Source organism: Acanthochromis polyacanthus, chromosome 19, assembly GCF_021347895.1.
Source record: "Acanthochromis polyacanthus isolate Apoly-LR-REF ecotype Palm Island chromosome 19, KAUST_Apoly_ChrSc, whole genome shotgun sequence".
In the NCBI taxonomy this organism is placed as follows: Eukaryota; Metazoa; Chordata; class Actinopteri; family Pomacentridae; genus Acanthochromis; species Acanthochromis polyacanthus.
This window is the reverse complement of record NC_067131.1, coordinates 2427296-2448919: the sequence shown is the minus strand read 5'-3', so window position 1 is coordinate 2448919 and position 21624 is coordinate 2427296. Positions and strand designations below refer to the sequence as shown.

Sequence of the window (21624 nt, the reverse complement as noted above, 5' to 3'; positions counted from 1 at the left end):
CCATGTTGCTGAAATGTCTCTCGTTAAGTGAATTTATCTTAAATCAAATGGTATGAGACACTTGGACTAAAAATAGGACAATAGACTTGGTAAGATTTTGAGTTTTTGCGGCGCTTATTTATCCCCCCTCCTTTATTTGTGTTGTATTCGATCAAAATGCATCCCGATGAGTCCGTTCTGGTCAATTTGCTTTCTGAGCTGTTTTTCGTTCCCTTCTGTCTCTCTGGATATTATCACGTATTCGTGGAGAGGCCATTGCGTAACTGCAGCCTGGATGTAATGTTCCATTCAATATGAACACAAACGTAGGTGTGATTACAGCCCGACCCACAGGCGGCGACCAATCGGCGGGCAGCTGTGCTCGTTACAGGCCTCTCCTCCCACATCCACACCTGTCAGTATTTATATTCTCCTTTATGCCCTCACAATCCCACATTCAACAGAGCCCCTCTGTTTGAGCGGGCACCGGACCAGACAGACTGTACAGTAAGGACACCCAGTGGACAAACTGAGGCACTGCAGGGTTTAAATGCTCTGCAGATGTTACTCAGACTGTCTTTAGATTTCAGGAAGCACGTCCATTGCAGCTGTTTATTATTACTATTATTAAATATATTATTATGATTATTACTGTGATAAATAAAGACTATCCATTTACACTAGGCGATTATTATTTTAGATAATAAGACAGTGAAAACACAGTGGTACCTCTTTTAACCCTCTGAGCCCTAAAAGACACATTGGGCCTCATTCATGAAGTGTTCTTAAGAAGAAATCTGTTCTTAGAGCCTTTATAAGAAGTTTTTGGCATTCACGAATGTGTTCTTAACTGACCTGTTCTTAAAAGTAAGAACAAATTCTAAGAACACTCAGGAGGACTCTTACACACAAAAAATCTGCTCTTTTAGAATTTTGTTACAGTCAAAACTGATCCAAAAATTTGAATTTCTTTCTTAAAATCATTCAAATATTACCACAAATTATTTAATTTAAAACTAGATTTATTCAAGTGAATTTTAGTGATCAATGGTTTTATAGTTCAGTGCCAGTTAAACTCAAAATCAGATTTTAGATCTGAAGCTGAACTTGGTCACATTAACGTGTTTGGAGGTCTGTGGGAGGTACAAGCGCAATGACCACTACGACGTGCACGCACGATGACCGCCGCCACGTGCACACGCCCCGGTGTGCACGCGCGCGCTGACCGGGGAGACGAGGCGGACATGGCCTGGGCAGTTTTACCTGTCACTGCAGCAGAGGCAGAGGGTGTTTTATTACGACACACACCCTTTCTGAGTATAAAAGTTTAGCTGTCTCAGGTCAGACTTTATTGGCTGTTTGAAGCTCTGTCATCTGCAGAAATGAGCATCACTCTGGTGGGCGGAGTTTCACCTGCACTCCAGTGCTCACGTGTCTCAAACACTCTCTTGCTGCTGCCTTATGAGGAAGTTTAGAGGGTGTACCTTTTACATTTACAAGTCAATACAATGTAAATGTCATGTTAATGAGAGGGGAGGGTGTTCGTAGAGACTGTTCTTGAATCCGGCGCATCTCCCTCCTAAGAACAGATCTGGCTTGTCAAGAACGCTTCGTGAATCCAACGTACTTTTCTCTTGGGAGTTCTTAAAGCCGTTCTTACGAACGCTTTTCTACGAACGCGTTCATGAATGAGGCCCATTGTCTTTAAAAAATTGCCAAAATAACAAATCAGAATCATAGGATTTTTTTCTTCCTGATGGTCCTTGAACTACTCATCTGAGACTCGTTTATGTCAGAAAACAGAACAAATATTAACTTGTAATCAGAATAATCCGCCAAAATTACTTCATTGCATGTTTTTTTAAAAAAATATAAATGCAGTCCTTCATGTACTAATCTGTGACGAACTGTTCTATGTGAAATTTAACCAAATCTAAGCCAAAACGCTCATTTCAAAATTTGCAGAAAATAAATGGTTTCATGTTACCAGATTAAGACCAGAGCTGATCAGATCGGATCGGCTTTATTCATCCTGGAGGAAATTGTTTTGATTTTTTTGTGCAAGTACTTTGGAAACATTTTCAACATTTCTTTTTTCCACCAAAAAATGTTGAAAATGTGGACATCAGAAGTTTCACTGTGAAAAATAGAGATTTTCAAACACATTTTCAAACTTTAAAATGGTTCAATTTGACCCACAGGACGACACGAGGGTTAAGAAGAAAAGCGCTCAGAAATCGCAGTACTCCACCAAAGCTGTTTCTTGAGAACATTCGAAAAAAAATCAACAAAAATCCAGCAAATTCTTCTGGATTTTGGTTGATTTTTATGTGAATGTTCTTAAAGAGAATATTAGAAGCTTTACTGTAATCACTTTAGATATTTTTAGGATTTTTTGGAAGATTTTTACTCGTTTTTTGAAAATCAAGAATTTTCTTACCAAATTTGGGGGATTTTTTAAAATAAAACTTTTAAGGGAAACTTTTAAGGAATTATTGGAATTTTCTTCCTGAAGGTTTTGCAAATTTTCAGAAATTTAGGGAATTTTTTCTCTCAATTTTTGGATTTTTTTTCAGACAAGGGAACGATATTTTTTGGTGCTCATAAACAAAGACAACAGGAGGATTAATGCAGTGTGCTTCTTTTTAAACAGATCAGTGTATCAGGCAAACTGCTTCATGGCTTCACCTTCTCCTCTCCTACGTTGCAGAAGTTCAGTCGGCTCCGGTGACCGTTGGGAGATTCCAGGTGACGCCGAGCATGGACATCCCTCCTCCTGCTGCTGCGCCGACGGTTGCCGCTCCTGCTGCACCTCAGGCGGCCGACGGAGGCAGCACCCAGTCGGAGAGCAGCACCGAGGAGCAGGGGGAGTCCGAGACCAGCCTGGGCACCTCCCTCACCATGTCCCCTCCTCACCCACAGTTCCACAGAGGCTCCACGGGGGTCCTGCAGGAGGTGGATGGGCAGCCGGGGTGGGCGGCCAACCAGCAGGAGCAGCAGCAGGTCAGGGATGAGGAGGAGGAGGAGGACGAAGAGGAGGACGAGGAGGAGGAGGAGGGCGAGGAGGAGGTGGTCGGGGAGAGGCCGAGGGTGAGGAAGAGGAGTCGGAGGAGAGCGTACAGCCTCAGCCTGCTGGGAACGTCGGCCGACAGCGGGCTCTCGGTGACGGCGGCCGAGGCGGATGGGAGGCTGTGGGACGGAGCGGCAGGAAGCCCTCAGTACAGCAACGCCCTGCACCACCTGTGGATGATGACCTACAGCCGCAGCGCCCCCTACCTGAGCAGCGACGACTCGGACAGCGACGACTCCGACATGCTGGACGAGCTTCAGGAGCTCAGGGAGAAGTAAGCGGCTCCGATCCAGAAAGTTTCCTCCTGAACAGATGCCAGAAATGTCAGCAGCTCATTAGAAGAACACAGAGGACAGGGCTGTTATGAAATTCAAAATAGGAAAAAGTGTTTCAGAAAATACGGAACATTTTGAAATACTCAACTAGACGAGGCTGATTGTGAATCCTGACGCAGGAAGCAAATATCCTGAGGTTTCGTTTGGACTCTCACAGTCACTGAGGCAACAGTTTTCTGTTGCTGCAGGGATTTAGTGGAACTTGTTATGGAGACAAACTAGATATCGGTCTGTCTTTAGGGAAAAATCAGAATCAGATTTATTGGCCAATTTTGTGAACGCATAAAAGGAATTTGACCCCAGTGTATTCAAAAATAGAACACGTGTTTTAAACAACAGGTTACAAAAAGGAAAATGAGTCTTTAACTACTGTACAACTAGTGCACATTTCTAGGTATGTCTAAAAGAGCCTCAGTTCTCTTGCATGAACACACATTTCCATCAATAAAGAAAGAGCTAAGGCTTATTAGATAGGTTTTAGGGTTGCACTGAACAGTTATTTCCTTACCTAAATTAAATATCAGAAAATATTACTGAGCTTGTCAAACATACGGTCAAAATAAAGACTTTTATTCTGCAAGATAAGTTCATCTTTTATTATCATCTGAGCTGGTGTGCTGGAGCTGCACCAGTGAGGAGGTAAGAGTGGAGAAAGAGGCAGTAAAGTCATTGGTCTGCACATTTTGAGTTGTACAGTCACATTCCTGCCATTTTAATGGTCAAAATAATCTTAATATGCTGCTGTGATTCATAGAGATGAGTTTTTAGGGGTTTAATCGCTGACTAGAGAGGAACTAAGGCTCACATTTGCTGTTTTTTTGTGCTTTCTTAGACATCTGTCTGAGGTGCAGGCCCTGCAGGCCGCCCAGAAGAGGGAGATTGAGGAGCTGTATGAGCGGATGGGGAAGGTTCCTCCTCCGGGGATCGTCTCTCCTGCTGCTATGCTGTCCAGTCGACAGCGCCGGCTCTCCAAAGGAAGCGGCTTCCCTTCGTCTCGCAGGAACAGCCTCCAGCGTCTGGACATCCTGCCGCTCCAAGGTAGCGAAGAATAACCGTTAAATTGTGATTAGTGAGATACTGCCTTGTGAATATGTTCCAGCTTTATGTCCAAATGTTTGTTTGTTTGTTTGTTTTTTCTAAGCGTTGCCTTGTTGTTCTCTCAGGTATCATCAGGAGGAACTCTCTGGGAGGCAGCAGCAGCGGCTCACAGGATAAACCCAGCAAAGGCGTCACCTTCGCCACTGACATCAGTAGAATGGTGAGCGGACGGAGCGTCAACAAACTTTATTATTACTCTCCTGTTCAAACACAAGCTAAGATAAGATAAGATAAGATAATCCTTTATTACTCCCCACATCAGGGGAAATTTCCACTGTAACAGCAGAGCAGCCTTAACAACATTAACCCTCCTGTTGTCCTCATTTACGGGCACCAAAAAATCTTGTTTCCTTGTCTGGAAAAAAATCCAAAAATTCAGCAAAAAATTCCAAAAATTTCTGAAAATTTGTGAAACCTTCAGGAATACAATTCACTGTTATTTTGCTGGATTTTGGTTGATTTTTTTGTGGATGTTCTTAAACATTTTGAAAAAAACATTTCCACCAAAAAAATGTTCAAAAATTTCCCGAAAATGTGAACATCAGAAGTTTCACTGTGAAAACATTCTTTTTTTCTCCACATTTTCAAACTTTAAACGGGTCAATTTGACCTACAGGACGACATGAGGGTTAACAACATTACCAGTAATGATAATAATTCTAATAACAGTAATTATAAATAATTAGGAGTTGTCGTTATTAATGGGTTATTATGCTGTGATTTTACTGGTTCGGCTGAATGTGGAGCCTGAACTAGAATGAGTTTGACACCGCTGTTCTAAAGTCTTATGCTCCTTCTTGCAGGGTGGGTGTCTACATCTGTCTGCTGAACATGCACTGATCTTTGTTTTGTTTCTCTTCCAGTAAGAAGCTCTCAGCCAAGCTCGCTGTGTATCTGGACTACCTCATCTGAAGTGTGACTGCAGTGGTCAAAGATGGCTTTAACCCTTTCTTCACTGGCACACCGATCTGCTCCCCTCCCCCCCCGCCAGTGGTCACAAAGTTCTCCCGGTGGTCACTTACCTCAAATGTACAGAAACTGTCATGAGTACGGCTGGATGCACACAGGAACCGTAACATCTGGCGTTCAGCCCTTCGTCAGATCTGGTGAATCTGTTGCAGCTGAAGCACGGAACACCAACCAGTCTGCTTTCACGTTAAAAGATCTTTTTTTGTCTTGCTTTCTTGTAAATAAGCGGTTCGGTCGTCAGCACTCTGCAAGACGTCCCATCGGAGGCTCCTTTAAATGTTTTCTCTGAGCAAACTTTTTGCGTTAACGCAGTCAGGCGATGGTCCGGAGTGCTGCAGGGCTTTGTGGCGCTCGCATCGGTTTTTGACCCAGAACGACGACGTTTTCCTGCTTGTCTGACTCTCTGCTGTTTATCTGAGCACAGTACCGTGAACCACAGTGAGGCTCCGACACCTTCACTTGTTCTACACCTTATTGGCTGTAGTTTGTTGATGATGACGTCTCAGCAGCTCCTGACTGCACGGTGAAGACGTTCTATACTCTCATTCAGTAGAGCTGTGATTTTTTTGCCTTTCCAGAGGCTGCCGAGGACAGTCTAGATGCATCGTACAGTTTGATGCAGTCACATACGTGTTGTTTTTTTGTAATTCTAGCTTTGGTTTCTTCTGTGATTTGGACACCTGACAGGATGACCGGCATTCTCTTGACTCACAACATTTTCTTATGCAGTAAAAACGACTTTTCTCTGTTGTGTAGTAGTATTGGATATTATTTCTATCACCTCAGACAGCCACAGCATTAAAACCTCCTGCTGGATAGTGTGTAAGACATCAACACGTGAATGTTGATGGTGTTTGGCACCTGGACGTTGGTGGTGGATCCTTTGAGTCCTGTAAATTGTAATGTGGGGCTTTCACAGATCAGGTTTGTTCTGTTCTGTCACACGGATGCTCCATCAGATTAGTGAGAAGTCTGGAGGCCGAAGGAACAGTTTAGGCTTTTCATTTTGGTCTTTTTAGGATATCAGTCTTCCAGGTTCTGCAGAAGGCGACTGGACCTCTCATCAAGGGGTTTCCACAGATCTAACTGGATCATGTATAGTCCTAGATATGTATATTTTCACAGCAAAATCCCACGGCTAAATGTCCAATTAAAAACCCAAGGCTAACATGTCTTCATGTGGAAATGGTTGTAAATCTGCCAGGTGAAGGATGAAGGTAAAACTTTGTGGAGGAAGAGAACTCAAGCCTGCAGTAAAAGCAGCCAATAAGTGGTGTCCTAGACCACCTTCTGTGTTTAGAGATGGATGTTCTAGCCTCACGGAGTTCCATAAAGTCCTCCAGTGGTGTTCTGCAGAAGCTCCTAGAAGTTTTGTGGTTTTGTTGGGTGCATTGTTCAGTTTAGACCCAAGGTTTCCCAGCAGATCGTTGCTTTGTAATGAAATAATGTTATTTAATGCTGTGGCTGATTGATGTGAGACCAGATAGAAATGTTGGAGAAGAAGAATTAAATGGGGAAAAGTTTGGTTAAATTGTCCAGAAGCATAGAAAAAAATCACACGTTTTCAAATCCTATAGTTGGTTAAAAATGGGGCGAAAAAATGATAAAAATAGGATTTCTTCATATTGATTAGTTGTGAAAAATCCACCTAGACTACTGGCGTTCCTGTCGACTGTACATGTGTATATAATAGAACGCATTTATAGATCATGTTTACAGGTTATGAGTAAACTAAATATTTCTGCTACCTTAATTTGTTCTCAAGCAAAAATCATATTTGTCGCTTGTTCCATAGATCAAGCACCTTGTGCACTTTAGCAAATTCAATTCTAGCTCTGAATCTTTTAACACGTTTGTGTTTAAAACTGTTCGCTGGAGGAAGAGCTCGCAGGTTTCCAGTTATTTTTCCTTATGGGAGGTAGAGAATATTCTCCACTTTATTTTCTGATCATACTGGATCACAGTAACGATGATCTTTTCTCCCACGGTTTGAAATATTGACTTTAATGTGGGATGTAGAGAATTCAGCCCAAAGCTGTGAATCTGTAGCTGTTGCCTTATAAAATATTCACAACACACTGAATTTCCTGGCAGTCAAACTTCTATAATATTCATAATATATTCAAAGGAAAGTTTCATTTCAAAAATTTGAATGTAAATATATATAATTGTATTGCTTTCTGAAGCTGCTGTCCTGCCATGCTGAATCTGTGCCTTTCCCTTACAATGTCTTATTTTATATTTTTACTCTTACGATTTGGTGGCAAGATCAGACTCTATATATTAAATTTTGACAAAAATAAATGCAAGTGTAAATACCACAGCTCTATTGTCATGTTTACTGCTTCACCCAGTCCCTTTTCCCCTCACAGAAATGGTTACATGGAGACACAAGTGTTAGAAAATATTACATTAAGATCTCATACATCAGATTTTTTATTTTATAAATCACTACTTTATCATCATAAATAACAGCTTTCATCAGATTCATTTCCGCAGCGTTGCTGGCGTTCTCCATCGTCGAAGGCCACTGTAGATTTAAAGTCGATCTGTTTTGTATTCCCCTCAGGCTGTAACGCTCACACATGATCAGGGCTGGAAACTTCAGCTAAGAGGTGGTAATTTACGCTACAGTCTGCGCCTTTCGTGTAGCTTTGTAAGGTCATGCTGAGGTCAGTGGATTAATCCTTTCCGCTGACGGGAAGCTTAATTGAGACCAAAACACATCTAGATTTAAGTCGGCAGAAGAAGCACACAATTACCTTCCACAATCAGGACAAAACAAAGTCCAGTTCTTTCTCATCATAAAAAAGAACAAAACAAAACCCAGCAGCCGGTTGTGGAACATGAATCAGCGGCATCATGAGTCCCTTCTTGGTTAAGTGCAGCACAGACACACAGTCCAACAACAGGCAGGCAGTGAACTAATCTCAGTTGGCACCAGTCTTTGCTCCCTGCAGTCTGGCACGCTTGGCTTCCTCATCCAGCTCATCCATGATCCGCTCCTGGGACACCGAGTAAAACGTGTAGCCGTCTGATGTAGGAGGAAGAGGTCAAGGCAAATATTTGAAAGGATGAAGAAAAGAACTGGATATTACATGAAAAAAGAGTGAGTGAGAAGTGAAAGTGAAAAAACAGGATACCCCAATGAGGTACCCCCTAGTATATAACAAAAAAAAATTGTCTCAGTTGAAGTAATCAACAGCAGAAAGTGTTTTTTTTCTAGTGATATCGGTTAGTTATTCATTTATCCAACTCAAATTTACAGATACTGAAGAAAATCCATTTGGACATATTTTATGTCTTGTATGAAAGAAATAAGGACATCTGAAGAAGCAATCTCACCGGGTTTTAAGATCATTCGTGCATGAAAGTTTGTCAACATCTGCCACTAGAAGCTGGCAGTGGTGCGTTCAGGGAACAGGTTGGTCAGAAACACCTGGAGGGCTTCACTGCTGTTGGTTGCTAACTTGCTAAAAGAAGCTTTAACTTCGGTACAGTTGAAGAGAGCAAATTAGGACTGCTGATAATTAAATATTAGCTTTATAGCTAATAATCAAAACAACCAGCGTTTATGTATATGTGCTAACTATGCGAAAACACTCCAATTTCCTTACAGCTACTTTAGCCCGCTGCCGTGTTTGAATCCAATGAAAGTTAGCTCAATTTAAAAGGCAGTTTTGAGAATTAGCTGTCAGTTAAATCCTAAAAACAATATTAGTGTTAAAGGTTGTTACTCTAACTCAAACTCATGGAGCGCAGGGTAACTTTAGCATGCTAAGCTAACGTTACATAGTTCACCTTGTGTTGACGTTAGCATGCTTGGCAAGGATACAGATGCCCAGAACGAGCGCTCCGAAGGCGAGTCCCGTCACCACATTCCGCGACCGCAACTTGGTCGTCTTCTTCTTCCACTGTTCGAGCTCCACCTGCCTGATGAAGTGCAGCTGCTCCTTAGAAAGACCCTCCTTGGTCGGGTCTAACCTGCTAGCGAACGGAGCATCAGACTTCGGAGGCGTCTTGTCAGCCATGTCTACGGTCAGTGAGGCGTGTGGGGCTGTTTTACAACTGTTAGCCGCAGCGCCGAGCTACAAATCATCTGCTCGGTTCGCGGCGAAGCGAGTCTCCAGTCAGCTTGTTAGCAGATCTACGCTGAGCTCTACCAGCGCCGCTTTAGCTGTATGCTAACAGAACATAAATGCGTAACGTCCAAATGAGCCCCCAGTAGCACCTCTTGGTTCCTAGTAGGAAAACTACGTGAACAGCGCCATCTTTTGGAAAAAATATGATTTAGTTTTTTGTGTTTCTAGTTCATTTTAGACAAATTTGAACTCAATATACTTCCAATTTGTTTAAAGATAACTAATTTCGTGCTCTCAGTCAGAAAGCTATCGTTAGACAGTTTAGCTAAAATGGCGAAAAGGCTGCTTTGTTCTCCAAACCAAAGTGACGTCGTCAGTTTAAAATTTCGACAAGCCTCTTTTGAGCTACTCACTGATTTTCTGTTTAATTTCAACAAAAGGAACAAAGACAGCCTCAACAGCTTATCAGAATGTAGCGGCACCTTTAAGAATAAAAGACTCATCGGTAAGTAAAAGTTATCAGTTTAGAATTTTTCATTTTAGCTTGCTAATGATCGTTGTGTCTAATAACTGCTATGAACTGATAATAACGGACATTTTAAGACGACTGGCATAATGTTTCATGTGCTATCTGCCTTTTTACACCCCTGAATTTTTAAACTTTAATTTATAGCTGTTATTTTTTATTTATCTTTTTAAATGCCAGTTTAATAGATAAACCTAAATTGCAGTGCACACCAGGTAAGACATGTTCAATTTACTTAAATGACACACAGGTGTGACAACTAGCAGGCAAAAGATTCCTTGTTCTTTTTACAGAAGTTGTGTGAGGCATTATTTTGGATCTTGACATGATTAAGATGCTGAAGTTAGCCTCTGACTCAGCAGTTAATGTAGTCTGCATGTGGAAAAAATAGGTGAACTATCCCTTTTCCCCTATTTTGACAACTAAAATAAAAGGTTTCACAAATCAGAAACAGTCTTAAATACACAAAAGCCTTTCTGACACAATCAAGTCTAGTTTTGACTGGTCTATAAATAGTGTTTGTTTTAAATCTGGACCTAATTTATTGTTGTCTAAATGAGGAAAAGCTGTTCAATTTGCCCCTTTCGCATTTTCACAAATAGAATAAAGATTTCACAAATCAGAGGCTGTGTTTTAAAGAATCTTTAACCTCTCTGAGACAACGCAGGCCAGATTTGACTCGTCTATATATCGTGGTTTTGTCTGGACCTAGTTTAATGTGGTGCAATGAGGAAAAAGCAGTGTGGTTTTCTTTTTTTAGTAAACTGAATAGAGGTTTCACAAATCAGAAACAGTCTATAAAATACCCTTTATCCTCTCTGAGACAATCTAGTCCAGATTCGACCCATCTAAATGCAGCGGGTTTAGATCCAGACCTGCTCTAATGTGATCCTGATGTGAGCAGTGAAGTCTACTTTATTTCCTTTTCCTCAAATAGAATTAAGGTTTCACAAAGCAGAGCCTGTTTTTAAGTTGCCTTTAGCCTCTCAGAGACAATCCAGTTAGATTTGACCAGTCTAGAACCTGAACCTGGTCTAATCATGCCAAAAGAAGCACAGAAAGCCCTTTTTTTGCATCTTAACAGATAGAAAAAAGGTTTCAGTAATTTACCTAAAATATCTAACATGATTTTACATCATTAAAGTCATTACACTTTTCTCTTTAGTGCTGAATCAGAAGCCAACATACAGCAGGTGTTTGACCACCTCAGCAGTCTTTAGATTTTAGCCTAACACTTGCACCATTTTCAAGTTATTTCAGAGTAAACTGAATATAAAATGTGAGTGTCTGTGCCGCAGTAAGATCTTTTCTCTTTATTTCTATGCTGAGAACATGTTCAACATTCATATTAAAGGGAATGCAGGCTACCGGAACACTGATTCTTAACATGTTTGCCTTGGAATTGATCTTTTATTATGATGACAGACAACTCTAAGCACACGTAAAGGTCTACACAAGTTTTATTTATTAGTAATTTGGGAGATTGGCCCGTGATACCAGGGGTGTTAAACTCATTTTAGTTCAGGGGCCACATTTAGGACAATTTGATTTCAAGTGACCAGTAAAATCACACCATCGTAACAGATAAAAACAACTGCATATTTTTCCTTTTTAGTGCAAAAATGTTCACATTTAAGGGATTATATTTTTACAAAACATTATGAACAACCTGAAATTTCTCAAGAAAAATATGTTAAATTTCAATTAACGTTTTACTTCAGTTTATCATTTCTACATTATAAGGATAAAGCGGTGTATAGAGAATGGATGGATGGATTTCTGCATTATAACTTCCAAATCACAAAGGAACACAACATTTAGTCAGATATCTGGAACTGAACAGTATAGTATTGTACTCTATGATCAAAATGACAAAAGAAAACAAAAACAAGACAAAATACAGAGTATAATGCACAGTGAAATGTACTGAGCACCTGTTCCAGACCGAAACAATAAGAATTAAAGCTGCCAGCAGCGTTGAACAGGTCTTTCCACATTCATGCACTTCGGGACTTGGCACACGTCGAGGTTGGCGGACGTCAGAGTGTGACATAAAGTTTCAGAACACAGCTTACTAATTTCAGGCTAATAGCACAAAGTCACACTCCCAAGTTATTATCACATCATACTGTATTTTATTATATATCATGTTTGTCTATTATGTTCACAAATATCAACAAGTCACAAATAAATAGAGACCACACCATTGCATATGTTTAACAAACCGCCTTTATTAATCAAAATAATTTGTCAAGTAAACATCAGTGTTTCCCCTCCCATATAAACAGCGAGGCGGCCCGCCTCGTCGGTATAGGACACAGTGTTGAGCAAGCTACTTGGAAACTGTAATGAGCTAAGCTACCAGCTACTCCGTGTTAAATCAAGCTTCACTACACTGAAGCTATGACCCACAGAAATGTAGCAAGCTAAGCTACAGCAATATGGCCAAAGTAGCTTAATACATTCAAGTTACTTTTTTTTCTTACCAAAAAAATTCAGGGACTAATGAAGTCAGTCAAACGGAGACAAGAAAATGCTGACTTGTTTATTATTAAACCATCATTTTTGTTCTCAGTGCTCCAAACTTAGTAAGTTGATACACTGAGGAATATGTGGAGCTATATTTAAAATGAATCAACCTTTTTACATTAGAAATCATGGCTTTGATTTTCTTTTTAGTTTGTATTGCAGACATAATGTATCTGATAATTAAGTTGCAGTAGCTTATATTAACACACCACTTACATTGGAGGGTATAATAGGTTACATTTGATATCATTTCCATATAAAGTAAGCAATATTATAGTAAGACAATTTTATACATAATTTGGGTATTCACGTTGGGTATTAAATCAAGTTTTATTTCTTAAATCTAATATCTATGTAAAATCATTCCATGCTTTCCCAAAGTGCTATATCCACTACTACTTAACTCAATTTTGGTCTTGAGTGTAAGATTAAGATATTTAATCATTTATGCCATCACTTTTGTTTCCCTTTCTGTTATTTTTTTCAGCCATTTGCTCATTAGTGTTAACAGTAATACTGAAGAAGACAGATTTTGGTTTTACTGTTACCTCGTTTTCTCCCATACCTCCCATAATTAAACTGATATGTATCAGTTTAATTATTTAATCCCCCAATTTATACATATTCACACACTGCCACCACACCCTTACGCTTCATTTAATTAATTTACTGCCACGCGAATTTTAGATGTTGAAAAGTAGCTCGTTTGAGTGTGCATCTTATACTGCGGTTGACATGTGGTGGTTAGCTAACTGCTGCTGGTTGTGCATATTCGGTAGTCACCTGTATATGGGTTCTCTGATTTGTATTTGACGTCTTTGAAGTTGACAGAAACTTCGCCTTGGGCTGGCACAGTAGGCATCTGAAAACAACTTTTCTCCGTTTTTTCACAAAAACTCATAAGTATTTAGGTAGGGCCACGGTGACTCTGACTCCTTCTCTGCCATCTCTCAGAGAACTGAAGCGAGCGTCTGTGTGTGGATCCAGTGGAAGGGATTGTTGAATGACGACATCAACAGTTCCTCCGCTTCTATTGGTCGACACAGACATGTCGGCGTTTGGAGAGGATGTCACTGTCTGATCCTTAAAAGTGTGAGATGAGACTGCAGCAGAGCAGAAAGCTCCGCTTCAAGCAGTTCAACATTCATCATTTTAAAATGTAGCTTTTTGCGTTCGCTACCGCGCTACATGACCAAAAGATCAGCTAAGCTGTTGAAACGTTTTTTTGATTTTGTAAACAACGACGCTACCACGTAGTTACAGAAAAATGTAGTTAAACTACTAACGACGCTATTTGTAGTGACGTTACTGCCCAATCCTGATAGGACACCGCCTCATTAAAATTCTGCCGACATTGCCACCTCACTGGTCCGCGGCAAAAAAAAGAAAAGTGCAGCGCAAAACCCGACAGACCGTCTGCGGGGGGGTGCGCACCTCACAGCCATTTCAACCCAGGGGAAACACTGTTAATAATACAGTTTTTTCACACACACACACACACACACACACACACACACACACACACACACACACACACACACACAAGATAAAAAAAAACTAATAAATTACTCATTTTATTTGCTCAAATTTATTTGATCAAAACAAATTTAGAATAGCATGAAACCCAAAAGCACATCCAGCAATGGTCCAGTCCAGCCGGTGATCCAGCAGTACAGCATCTAGACAACTAGAAGTTTTCTTTTGCGACTTTGGGCTCTTGTCAGGAGTCAGGTGCCAATAGTTCCCGCCCTGAAATGTCTTCGCGCTCGATATCGACACATGTAGCATTCATCAACCATAGAAAAATACTAATGAATAACTCATTTTACTTACTTGATCAAAACATATTTCGAATAGCATGAAACCCAAAAGCACATCCAGCAATGATCCAGTCCAGCAGGTGATCCAGCAGTACAGCATCTAGACGATTTCCATCAACATCCACACACCTGAGCATACCTGAGATCAACCAAAGAGGGCTGTGGTTGTTTTCTGCATACAGCTCCCTGAGCTCTATTAACGACACTGTCAGGTTTCTGTTGAATATGCGGACCTGAAGCTCAAATTCGTCGTTAATATGCCAGTCCATGATGCTGTTCAAATTTTCTTTCAGAAAGTATTTGGCTCCTTGGGGTCGGTTCAGAAATGACCAGCCAATAGTTCCCTCCCGGAAATGTCTTCGCGCTTTATAGCGACACATGCTGCGTTCATGGACCGTCAGAAAGTTGAAAATCTCATGAAACATTATGCTCTTACAGTTTCTGGCTGATAAACTGAGTCATTGTGGAGGATTTTCAAAGCCGTCATCAGGTTTTTGCTGAGAGACCTCAATCCAGTAGTCCTCAGTTTTCTGAGAAAACTCAGGAATCAAATCAACCAAAATCCAGCGAATTTCACTGGATTTTGGCTGATTTTTTTGTGAATGTTCTTAAAGAAACATTTTTAACATTTCATTTTTTCCCACCACAAAATGTTCAAAGATTTACCAAAAGTGTTGTAAATGTGGATATCAAAAGCTTCACTGTGAAAATATGTATTTTTTTAAATACATTTTCAAACTTTACCCCGGGTCAATTTGACACACAGCACAACATGAGGGTTAAAGTGGATTTTCTTCTAAATTACTGTCTGCAGATGTATTTAGTTTGTATTAGGTAATCTGCTGAGTTCATGGTTGCATTTAAAAAAGTGTTTTAATTGATTGTTCTTTGCTCACTTCCTGTCTTGTGTCACTCAGAGTGCATCCTCCTGATATCCAGAGAACTGAGACTGGACCCGCTGGCTGGATACCACGCTATTGAATTACTTCAGAGGTAAGAAGGAGCGGCGCATATACATTTCCTGTCACACCCAGTGCATTATTGGTTTAGATGTGCCCTTATGTGGCTTATTAACTCCCCCAGGTTCATGGTGAAGCACCTTACAGATTTGCTGACCACACCCACACCTCCAGGTGCAGCTGCTGAACAACCAAGAAGTAACGAAGACGCCGTTTTTGACAAGCTCAAAGACAGATTCCCCCTCGTCATCTTCTCCTGTGTGCAGCTCGCCAGCAAAATGTCTTTGCACAGTCATGTAAGTTCTGCATTGAAAGGAAATGTTATTTATCACCATTTGGCTGTCAATGAAACCAAAATGAACAAAGCTGGTTAAATAAATATCCATATATTTATCTTTTCCCTTGATTCTTATCATGTTGGCGGTGAGTAATACCTCCTCGTTGGGCAGCAAGAATTCCTTCATGGAAGAAACCCCCGACCTCAAACTGCAGCCTCCGAAATGTCCAAACACTTGAATGAACACTTCTCTAAAACAACAACTGATTGAACAAAAAACTGAACTTTATAACCTTTGTGGACATAGGCGTCAGTTTAGGGGGGGACGGTGGGGACGTGTCCCCCCCACTTTTTGTCAGGGGTCATTTTGTCTCCAACACATTCAAATTCTTCACATGTAAGCCGTTGTAAACCCAGTTATTTTCAGTAGTATAGAAAATTCAGACGCTCCTGAACGCACCATCCGCACTCGGCCGAGAGTTGCACAGACACGCAGCACACCTTCGTGAGGTTAAAAAAAATGTGCAGATGCTAAATTTGCGCCTGTGCCAAGTGGAAGCTCCAACCAGAGGCGTGCAAGGGCAAAATTTCGGCCCGGGAGAATTAGTACTATAGCGGCCCATAGACTTCTGTACCCGCATGTACCGATAGCTCAACAGCTTGAGTCTCCGCCTTTGGTGCGGTGGTTGTGAGTTCGAACCCAACCTGTGGCATTTTGCCGCCGTTCTTCGACATTTTCTCAAAGTGCTGTGGTCTCCATCCCCCCCACTTTTAAAAACAAACTGACGCCCTTGTTTGTGGAGGAAGAATATATGTGAAGCTGTGAACTGAAGTTTCCACACATGTTAAATCCATTTATTTTAGGGTGGTCTTTAGTTTCCAGTGACTCCTGGAACTCTTAATTTATTTTCTGTGATGGAATCTTTGAAACACACCCGTCTGTTACAAATAACAATCATGCATTTTGGTTCTTGCATAGATTTATTGAAGAAAAAAATCTGTGAAATCTGCTCTACATACAGCAACGCTAACACTTGGTTAACTCTCGTGTCGTCCTGTGGGTCAACATTGACCCGGTTTACAGTTTGAAAATGTGAAAAAAGAAAATCTGTGTAACTTCTGAAGTTTAAAGTTTGAATATGTGGGAAAAAAATGTTTCACAGTGAAACTTCTGATGTCTGCATTTTCAACATTTTTGGGAAATCTTTGAACATTATTTGGTGGGGAAAAAAAGAAATGTTAAAATTGTTGTTTTTAGGAATTTTTTTGGAAGATTTTTACTCATTTGTTTTGAAAATATTTACAAAAATATTCTCCAAATTTAGAGTATTTTTTTTTAAATCTTTTAAGCAAAACTTTCAAGGAATTATTTAAATTTCCTTCCTGAATGTTTTGCAAATTTTCAGAAATTTGGGGAATTTTTTATAGAATTTTTTTTTTCAGACAAGGAAGCAATATTTTTTGGTGCCTGTAAATGAGGACAACAGGAGGGTTAAAAAAATCCCACAATATTCATTCAGCCCATCAATGCAGGGGGAAACTCTTAATTTATTTTCTGTGATGGAATCTTTGAAACACATCCGTCTGTTACAAAAAACAATCATGCATTTTGGTTCTTACATAGATTTATTGAAGAAAAAAATCTGTGAAATCTGCTCTACATACAGCAACGCTAACACTTGGTTAACTCTCGTGTCGTCCTGTGGGTCAACATTGACCCGGTTTACAGTTTGAAAATGTGAAAAAAAAAAAAGAAAATCAGTGTAACTTCTGAGGTCCACATTTTCAACATTTTTAGGAAATCTTTGAACATTTTTTGGTGGAAAAAAGAAATGTTAATGTTTCTGAAGAACATTCATATAAAAATCAAAGTAAATGAGGACAACAGGAGGGTTAAATGTCCTTTCACATTCGCCAAGCCCTCTGATAAAAAATAATCTTATAAAGTTCTTCATTTTCTAGATGATTGACAACAACACCACGGTGCGCTTTCTGCACTCTGTCGGCCACCGTGTTTCCAAACAGACTGTCCTGGAGTCGGAGCTGATGGTCTTGAAAGGGCTTGAGTTCAACGTAAACGTCACAAACCCCATGACGTACGTGGAAATACTGCTGGAGGTGCTCGGTAAGATGAACACAGACTTATTTCACACTTGGAATATGAATGTAAAGGGCTCTGTGATGATAAATAAATTTTAAAATGAAAACTAAACTCTCGTAGGACACAACGAGCCGTCCATCCCCGTGGACCGACTTTACCACCACTGCCAGCATGTTCTCCAGTTCATCAGCCTGCAGAGGACAGCCATCTTTGACTCCTTGTTAATGACGACCACTCAGTGTGTCGAGCCGTCCAGGGAACAGAGGTGTTAGATTTCTCCTTAAGACACCGTTTCTGCTGTTTTGGGACAGGTGGCTGCTGTCATGGTGGAGTGGACAAGCTGCTTGAGTGGCAGATGAGTAGATTACCACCATCTGACAGCCGTCCATGCTGTTTTGGCTCAATATTTTGGCCGGTGCTATCGTGCTTCTCGTATCGCTCGTCCCCCAGCAGCACATTTACCCAACAGCTATTAAATCCTGACAGGCTAATGCTGATGCTGGAGGACGTTATTAAACCTGCAGTAAATGGATTTTTTGGCAACTTGGAAAAAAATCTGTGAACACAACATTAACATTTTGTCAACTTTTGAAATATAGTGGACTTGTTAGCATGCCGTTTACGCATCCAGCTGATTAGCATTCATTTGAAGACTAATTTCCTGTTAACCCTCCTGTTGTGCTCATGTACGGGCACCAAAAAATATTGTTCCTTTGACTGAAAAAAATCCAACAATTCAGCATAAAAAATTCCCCAAATCTCTGAAAATTTGCAAAACCTTCAGGAAGAAAATTCCAATAATTCCTTAAAAGTTTCCCTTAAACGTTTTGTTTAAAAAAAATCCCCCAAATGTGGCAAGAAAATTCTTGTAAATACTTTCAAAACATGAGTAAAAATCTTCCCAAAAAAATCTAAAAATATCCAAAGTGATTACATATATATCAGTAAAACTTCTAGTATTTTATTTAAGAACATTCACAAAAAAATCAACCAAAATCCAGCGAAATTCACTGGATTTTGGTTGATTTTTTTGTGAATGTTCTTAAGAAACATCTTCAACATTTCTTTTTTTCCCACCAAAAAATGTTAGAAGATTTCCCAAAAATGTTGAAAGTGTCGACATCAGAAGTTTCACTGTGAGAATATATTTTTCCCCACATTTTCAAACTTTAAAACGGATCATTTTGACCTGCAGGACGACACGAGTGTTAAAGCAGGAGCAGACATCATTTTTATGGCATCACTTGGCAATAATTCCATGCTAATCTTTCAACATATTGTAATTCAAAGACTCCATCCTCTTGGCTTGTGAAGATCTATCCTGTAATGAGAGATATTAACCAATCATAGGGCATTTTACTGATTAGATAAGACTTTAGAAATAGCAACAACGTCTGGAGCATAGAACAGAAAGGGGACACCTACAGGAGGAGACCGTATTTTTTCACATTTCATCGCCTTTTCCCCGATTCCTGCCTGTTGCAGCTTTAAAGTTCTATTTCTTTCCTTTACTCTGAGCTCTGTTTTGGTTTTCTTGACAACTTCACCAGCAGCTAATACTCCACCGGCCTGTTGTTTAACTCTGTTTGTCTGCTATTTAGCGCGGAGCAGGTCGTGCCAGGTGCGAACTTTCTCTGTTCCTGTGAGCAATTAGTGTGAAAAAATAACAAAGTTTCGTGCCACAAAACCAAAACCATGAGCTGAAAGATGCTATAAAGCTGCTGTTCTCACAACACACAGCCATTTGGTTCATTGTTAGCATGAAAGCATTGATGATGTTCACTTTAACGCTGCATTTGTCACCTCTGAAAACCAGAGAGAAGTTTGTGACAGTGACAGAAGACTGCATGCTGCTTGGTGTCGGTGTCATCGCCGTGACTACATTCATCCTACATTTCAGAAAATGGAAGCAGGTGAAACACTTGTCAGTCTGTATCATAAAGCTGGAGCGCGAGACTTTTACAAATAACTGATTGTGACATTTAATCCACATGTTGTGCTGTGGGTCCAAATTGACCCGGTTTAAAGTTTGAATATGTGGGGGGAAAAAAATGTTTTCAGAGTGAAACTTCTGATGTCCGCATTTTCAACATTTTTGAGAAATCTTTGAACATTATTTGGTGGGAAAAAAGAAATGTTAAAATTGTTGTTTTTAGGAATTTTTAGGAAAATTTTTACTCATTTGTTTTGAAAATATTTACAAAAATATTCTTGCCAAATTTAGGTTTTGTTTTTTTTAAAAAATCTTTTAAGTGAAACTTTCAAGAAATTATTTTAATTTCCTTCCTGAATATTTTAGCAAATTTTCAGAAATTTGGGGAATTTTTTATAGAATTTTTTTTTTTTTTCAGACAAGGAAACAATATTTTTTGGTGCCTGTAAATGAGGACAACAGGAGGGTTAAAAAAAATCCCACAATGTTCATTCAGCAGCTCATCAATGCAGGGGGAATCTGTGTGTGTTTCTCAGTGTACAGGAGTTGTAAATGTAGTGTCTGTGGTGACATTTTTGTGTTGGAGTGCCGCTAATGATGCGTTTTGCATCAATCTTTAATGATGAATTTGCTAGAGCTGTGGAATGTAGAGATGGAGACGGAGCTGGCTACAGCAACTAAGAGTATAACCAAAAAAAACTCTAAAAGTTTCTGATAAAAAACAACCTAGTATTCAGAGGAGGTATTTATAATCTTAACCCTCTTGTTGTCTTCATTTATGGGCACCAAAAAATATTGTTTCCTGTCTGAAAAAACTTTGGGTTTTGGTTGATTTTTTTTGTCAGCGTTTTTAAGAAACATTTTTAACATTTCTTTTTTTCCACCAAAAAATGTTGAAAGATTTCCCTAAAATGTTGAAAATGTGGACATCAGAAGTTTCACTGTGAAAATGTGTTTTTTTCCCCAAATTTTCAAGCTTTAAAACGGGTCAGTTTGACCCACCGGACGACACGAGGGTTAAAGCAGGAGCACATTTAATCTGTCATAGATGGATTCTGTATAACACAAAGCCAACACTCTGACGAATTTTTCATGAAACTCTTGCAGGTAGTCGGAGGGTTGAGCCACATCACTGGAATCTCAGGGAGGAGCATCAGTGACTTTGCTCATGCGACGTTGGTGCACATACTTGGCACTGGTTTCCCTCAGTAATAAGCTTTAGTCTTGATAACTCGTCCACTGAACACTTAAGTGGCTTTTTTTTGTATTATATATATATATATTAATTATTTTTGAAGTTTGTAGATGTTGGCACTGAAAAGAAAATCTGTTCACTGGAACATACCTGAATTATTTGAACTGTCCTTTCTGTCAAGCAAAATTGATTTAACTGTTCCAGATGAAATGTTTATCTGTCAGCATATATTGTTTTCTACATCTGATTTTGCCTTATTGTAGCAACTTTATTGTGGCAACATGGTTCTGCAGATAGAAAAGAATGACACAGTTTGATACAAAATAAAGATTTCAGTATTCAAAATTCTGTGCTTATATTCTTATTCATATATTTAATCTTCAGATACTCATTTGCAACCAGAGAAATGTTTCAACTTTTTTGCTATTTGGGGCAGACTGATGCTACTTGAGAAGAATATTATCAAAGGCTAAATTTTCACCCTATCAATCAGACGTTATCTAAAGTTACAGGAGCCAAACAGTCGAATGCCTCCCGCTGTATGAGTGGACGTATGCAGTTCTGCTCCTGGGATGAAGCTGTAGAAGGATGTAGTCCATTTTTAAACAGAATCAATTCTTCAATTAGTGTTTAAAAAAACAGTGCAGTGATTTGGTTTTTCTGTCTCAGTTTACCTGCTGTGGTCTGTAGAAGTCATCACAGTCGAATATTTCTGGATCCAATGTCATCTTCCTCTTACAAAGTTCACATC

General features: G+C 39.8%; 3 protein-coding genes across 4 annotated transcripts in view; 2 read left to right on the top strand and 1 right to left on the bottom strand.

Moving 5' to 3' along the window:
• Nucleotides 1–7774, top strand: part of wnk4a (WNK lysine deficient protein kinase 4a) — a 57182-nt gene extending 49408 nt beyond the window's left edge. For both annotated transcript variants that reach the window (XM_051939738.1, XM_022191381.2), the window contains 4 exons: nt 2690–3323; nt 4217–4422; nt 4548–4642; nt 5346–7774. In XM_051939738.1, the coding sequence (XP_051795698.1) occupies nt 2690–3323; nt 4217–4422; nt 4548–4642; nt 5346–5348 (938 nt within the window). In that variant the 3' untranslated portion in view covers nt 5349–7774. The remainder of the gene's footprint in view (nt 1–2689; nt 3324–4216; nt 4423–4547; nt 4643–5345) is intronic.
• A 95-nt stretch (nt 7775–7869) lies between these two features.
• LOC110949384 (cytochrome c oxidase assembly factor 3 homolog, mitochondrial) lies at nt 7870–9520 on the bottom strand. The gene is made up of 2 exons (XM_022191388.2): nt 9287–9520; nt 7870–8485 (listed from the first exon to the last, which is right to left on the bottom strand). The coding sequence occupies exons 1-2, from the start codon at nt 9480–9482 to the stop codon at nt 8382–8384; spliced, it is 300 nt and encodes a 99-aa protein (XP_022047080.1). The 5' UTR covers nt 9483–9520; the 3' UTR covers nt 7870–8381.
• A 343-nt stretch (nt 9521–9863) lies between these two features.
• On the top strand, nt 9864–21174 carry cntd1 (cyclin N-terminal domain containing 1). The gene is made up of 7 exons (XM_022191385.2): nt 9864–10038; nt 15326–15401; nt 15492–15663; nt 17607–17769; nt 17866–18010; nt 19562–19658; nt 20786–21174. The coding sequence occupies exons 1-7, from the start codon at nt 9864–9866 to the stop codon at nt 20888–20890; spliced, it is 933 nt and encodes a 310-aa protein (XP_022047077.2). The 3' UTR covers nt 20891–21174.
• The last annotated feature ends 450 nt before the right edge of the window (nt 21175–21624 follow it).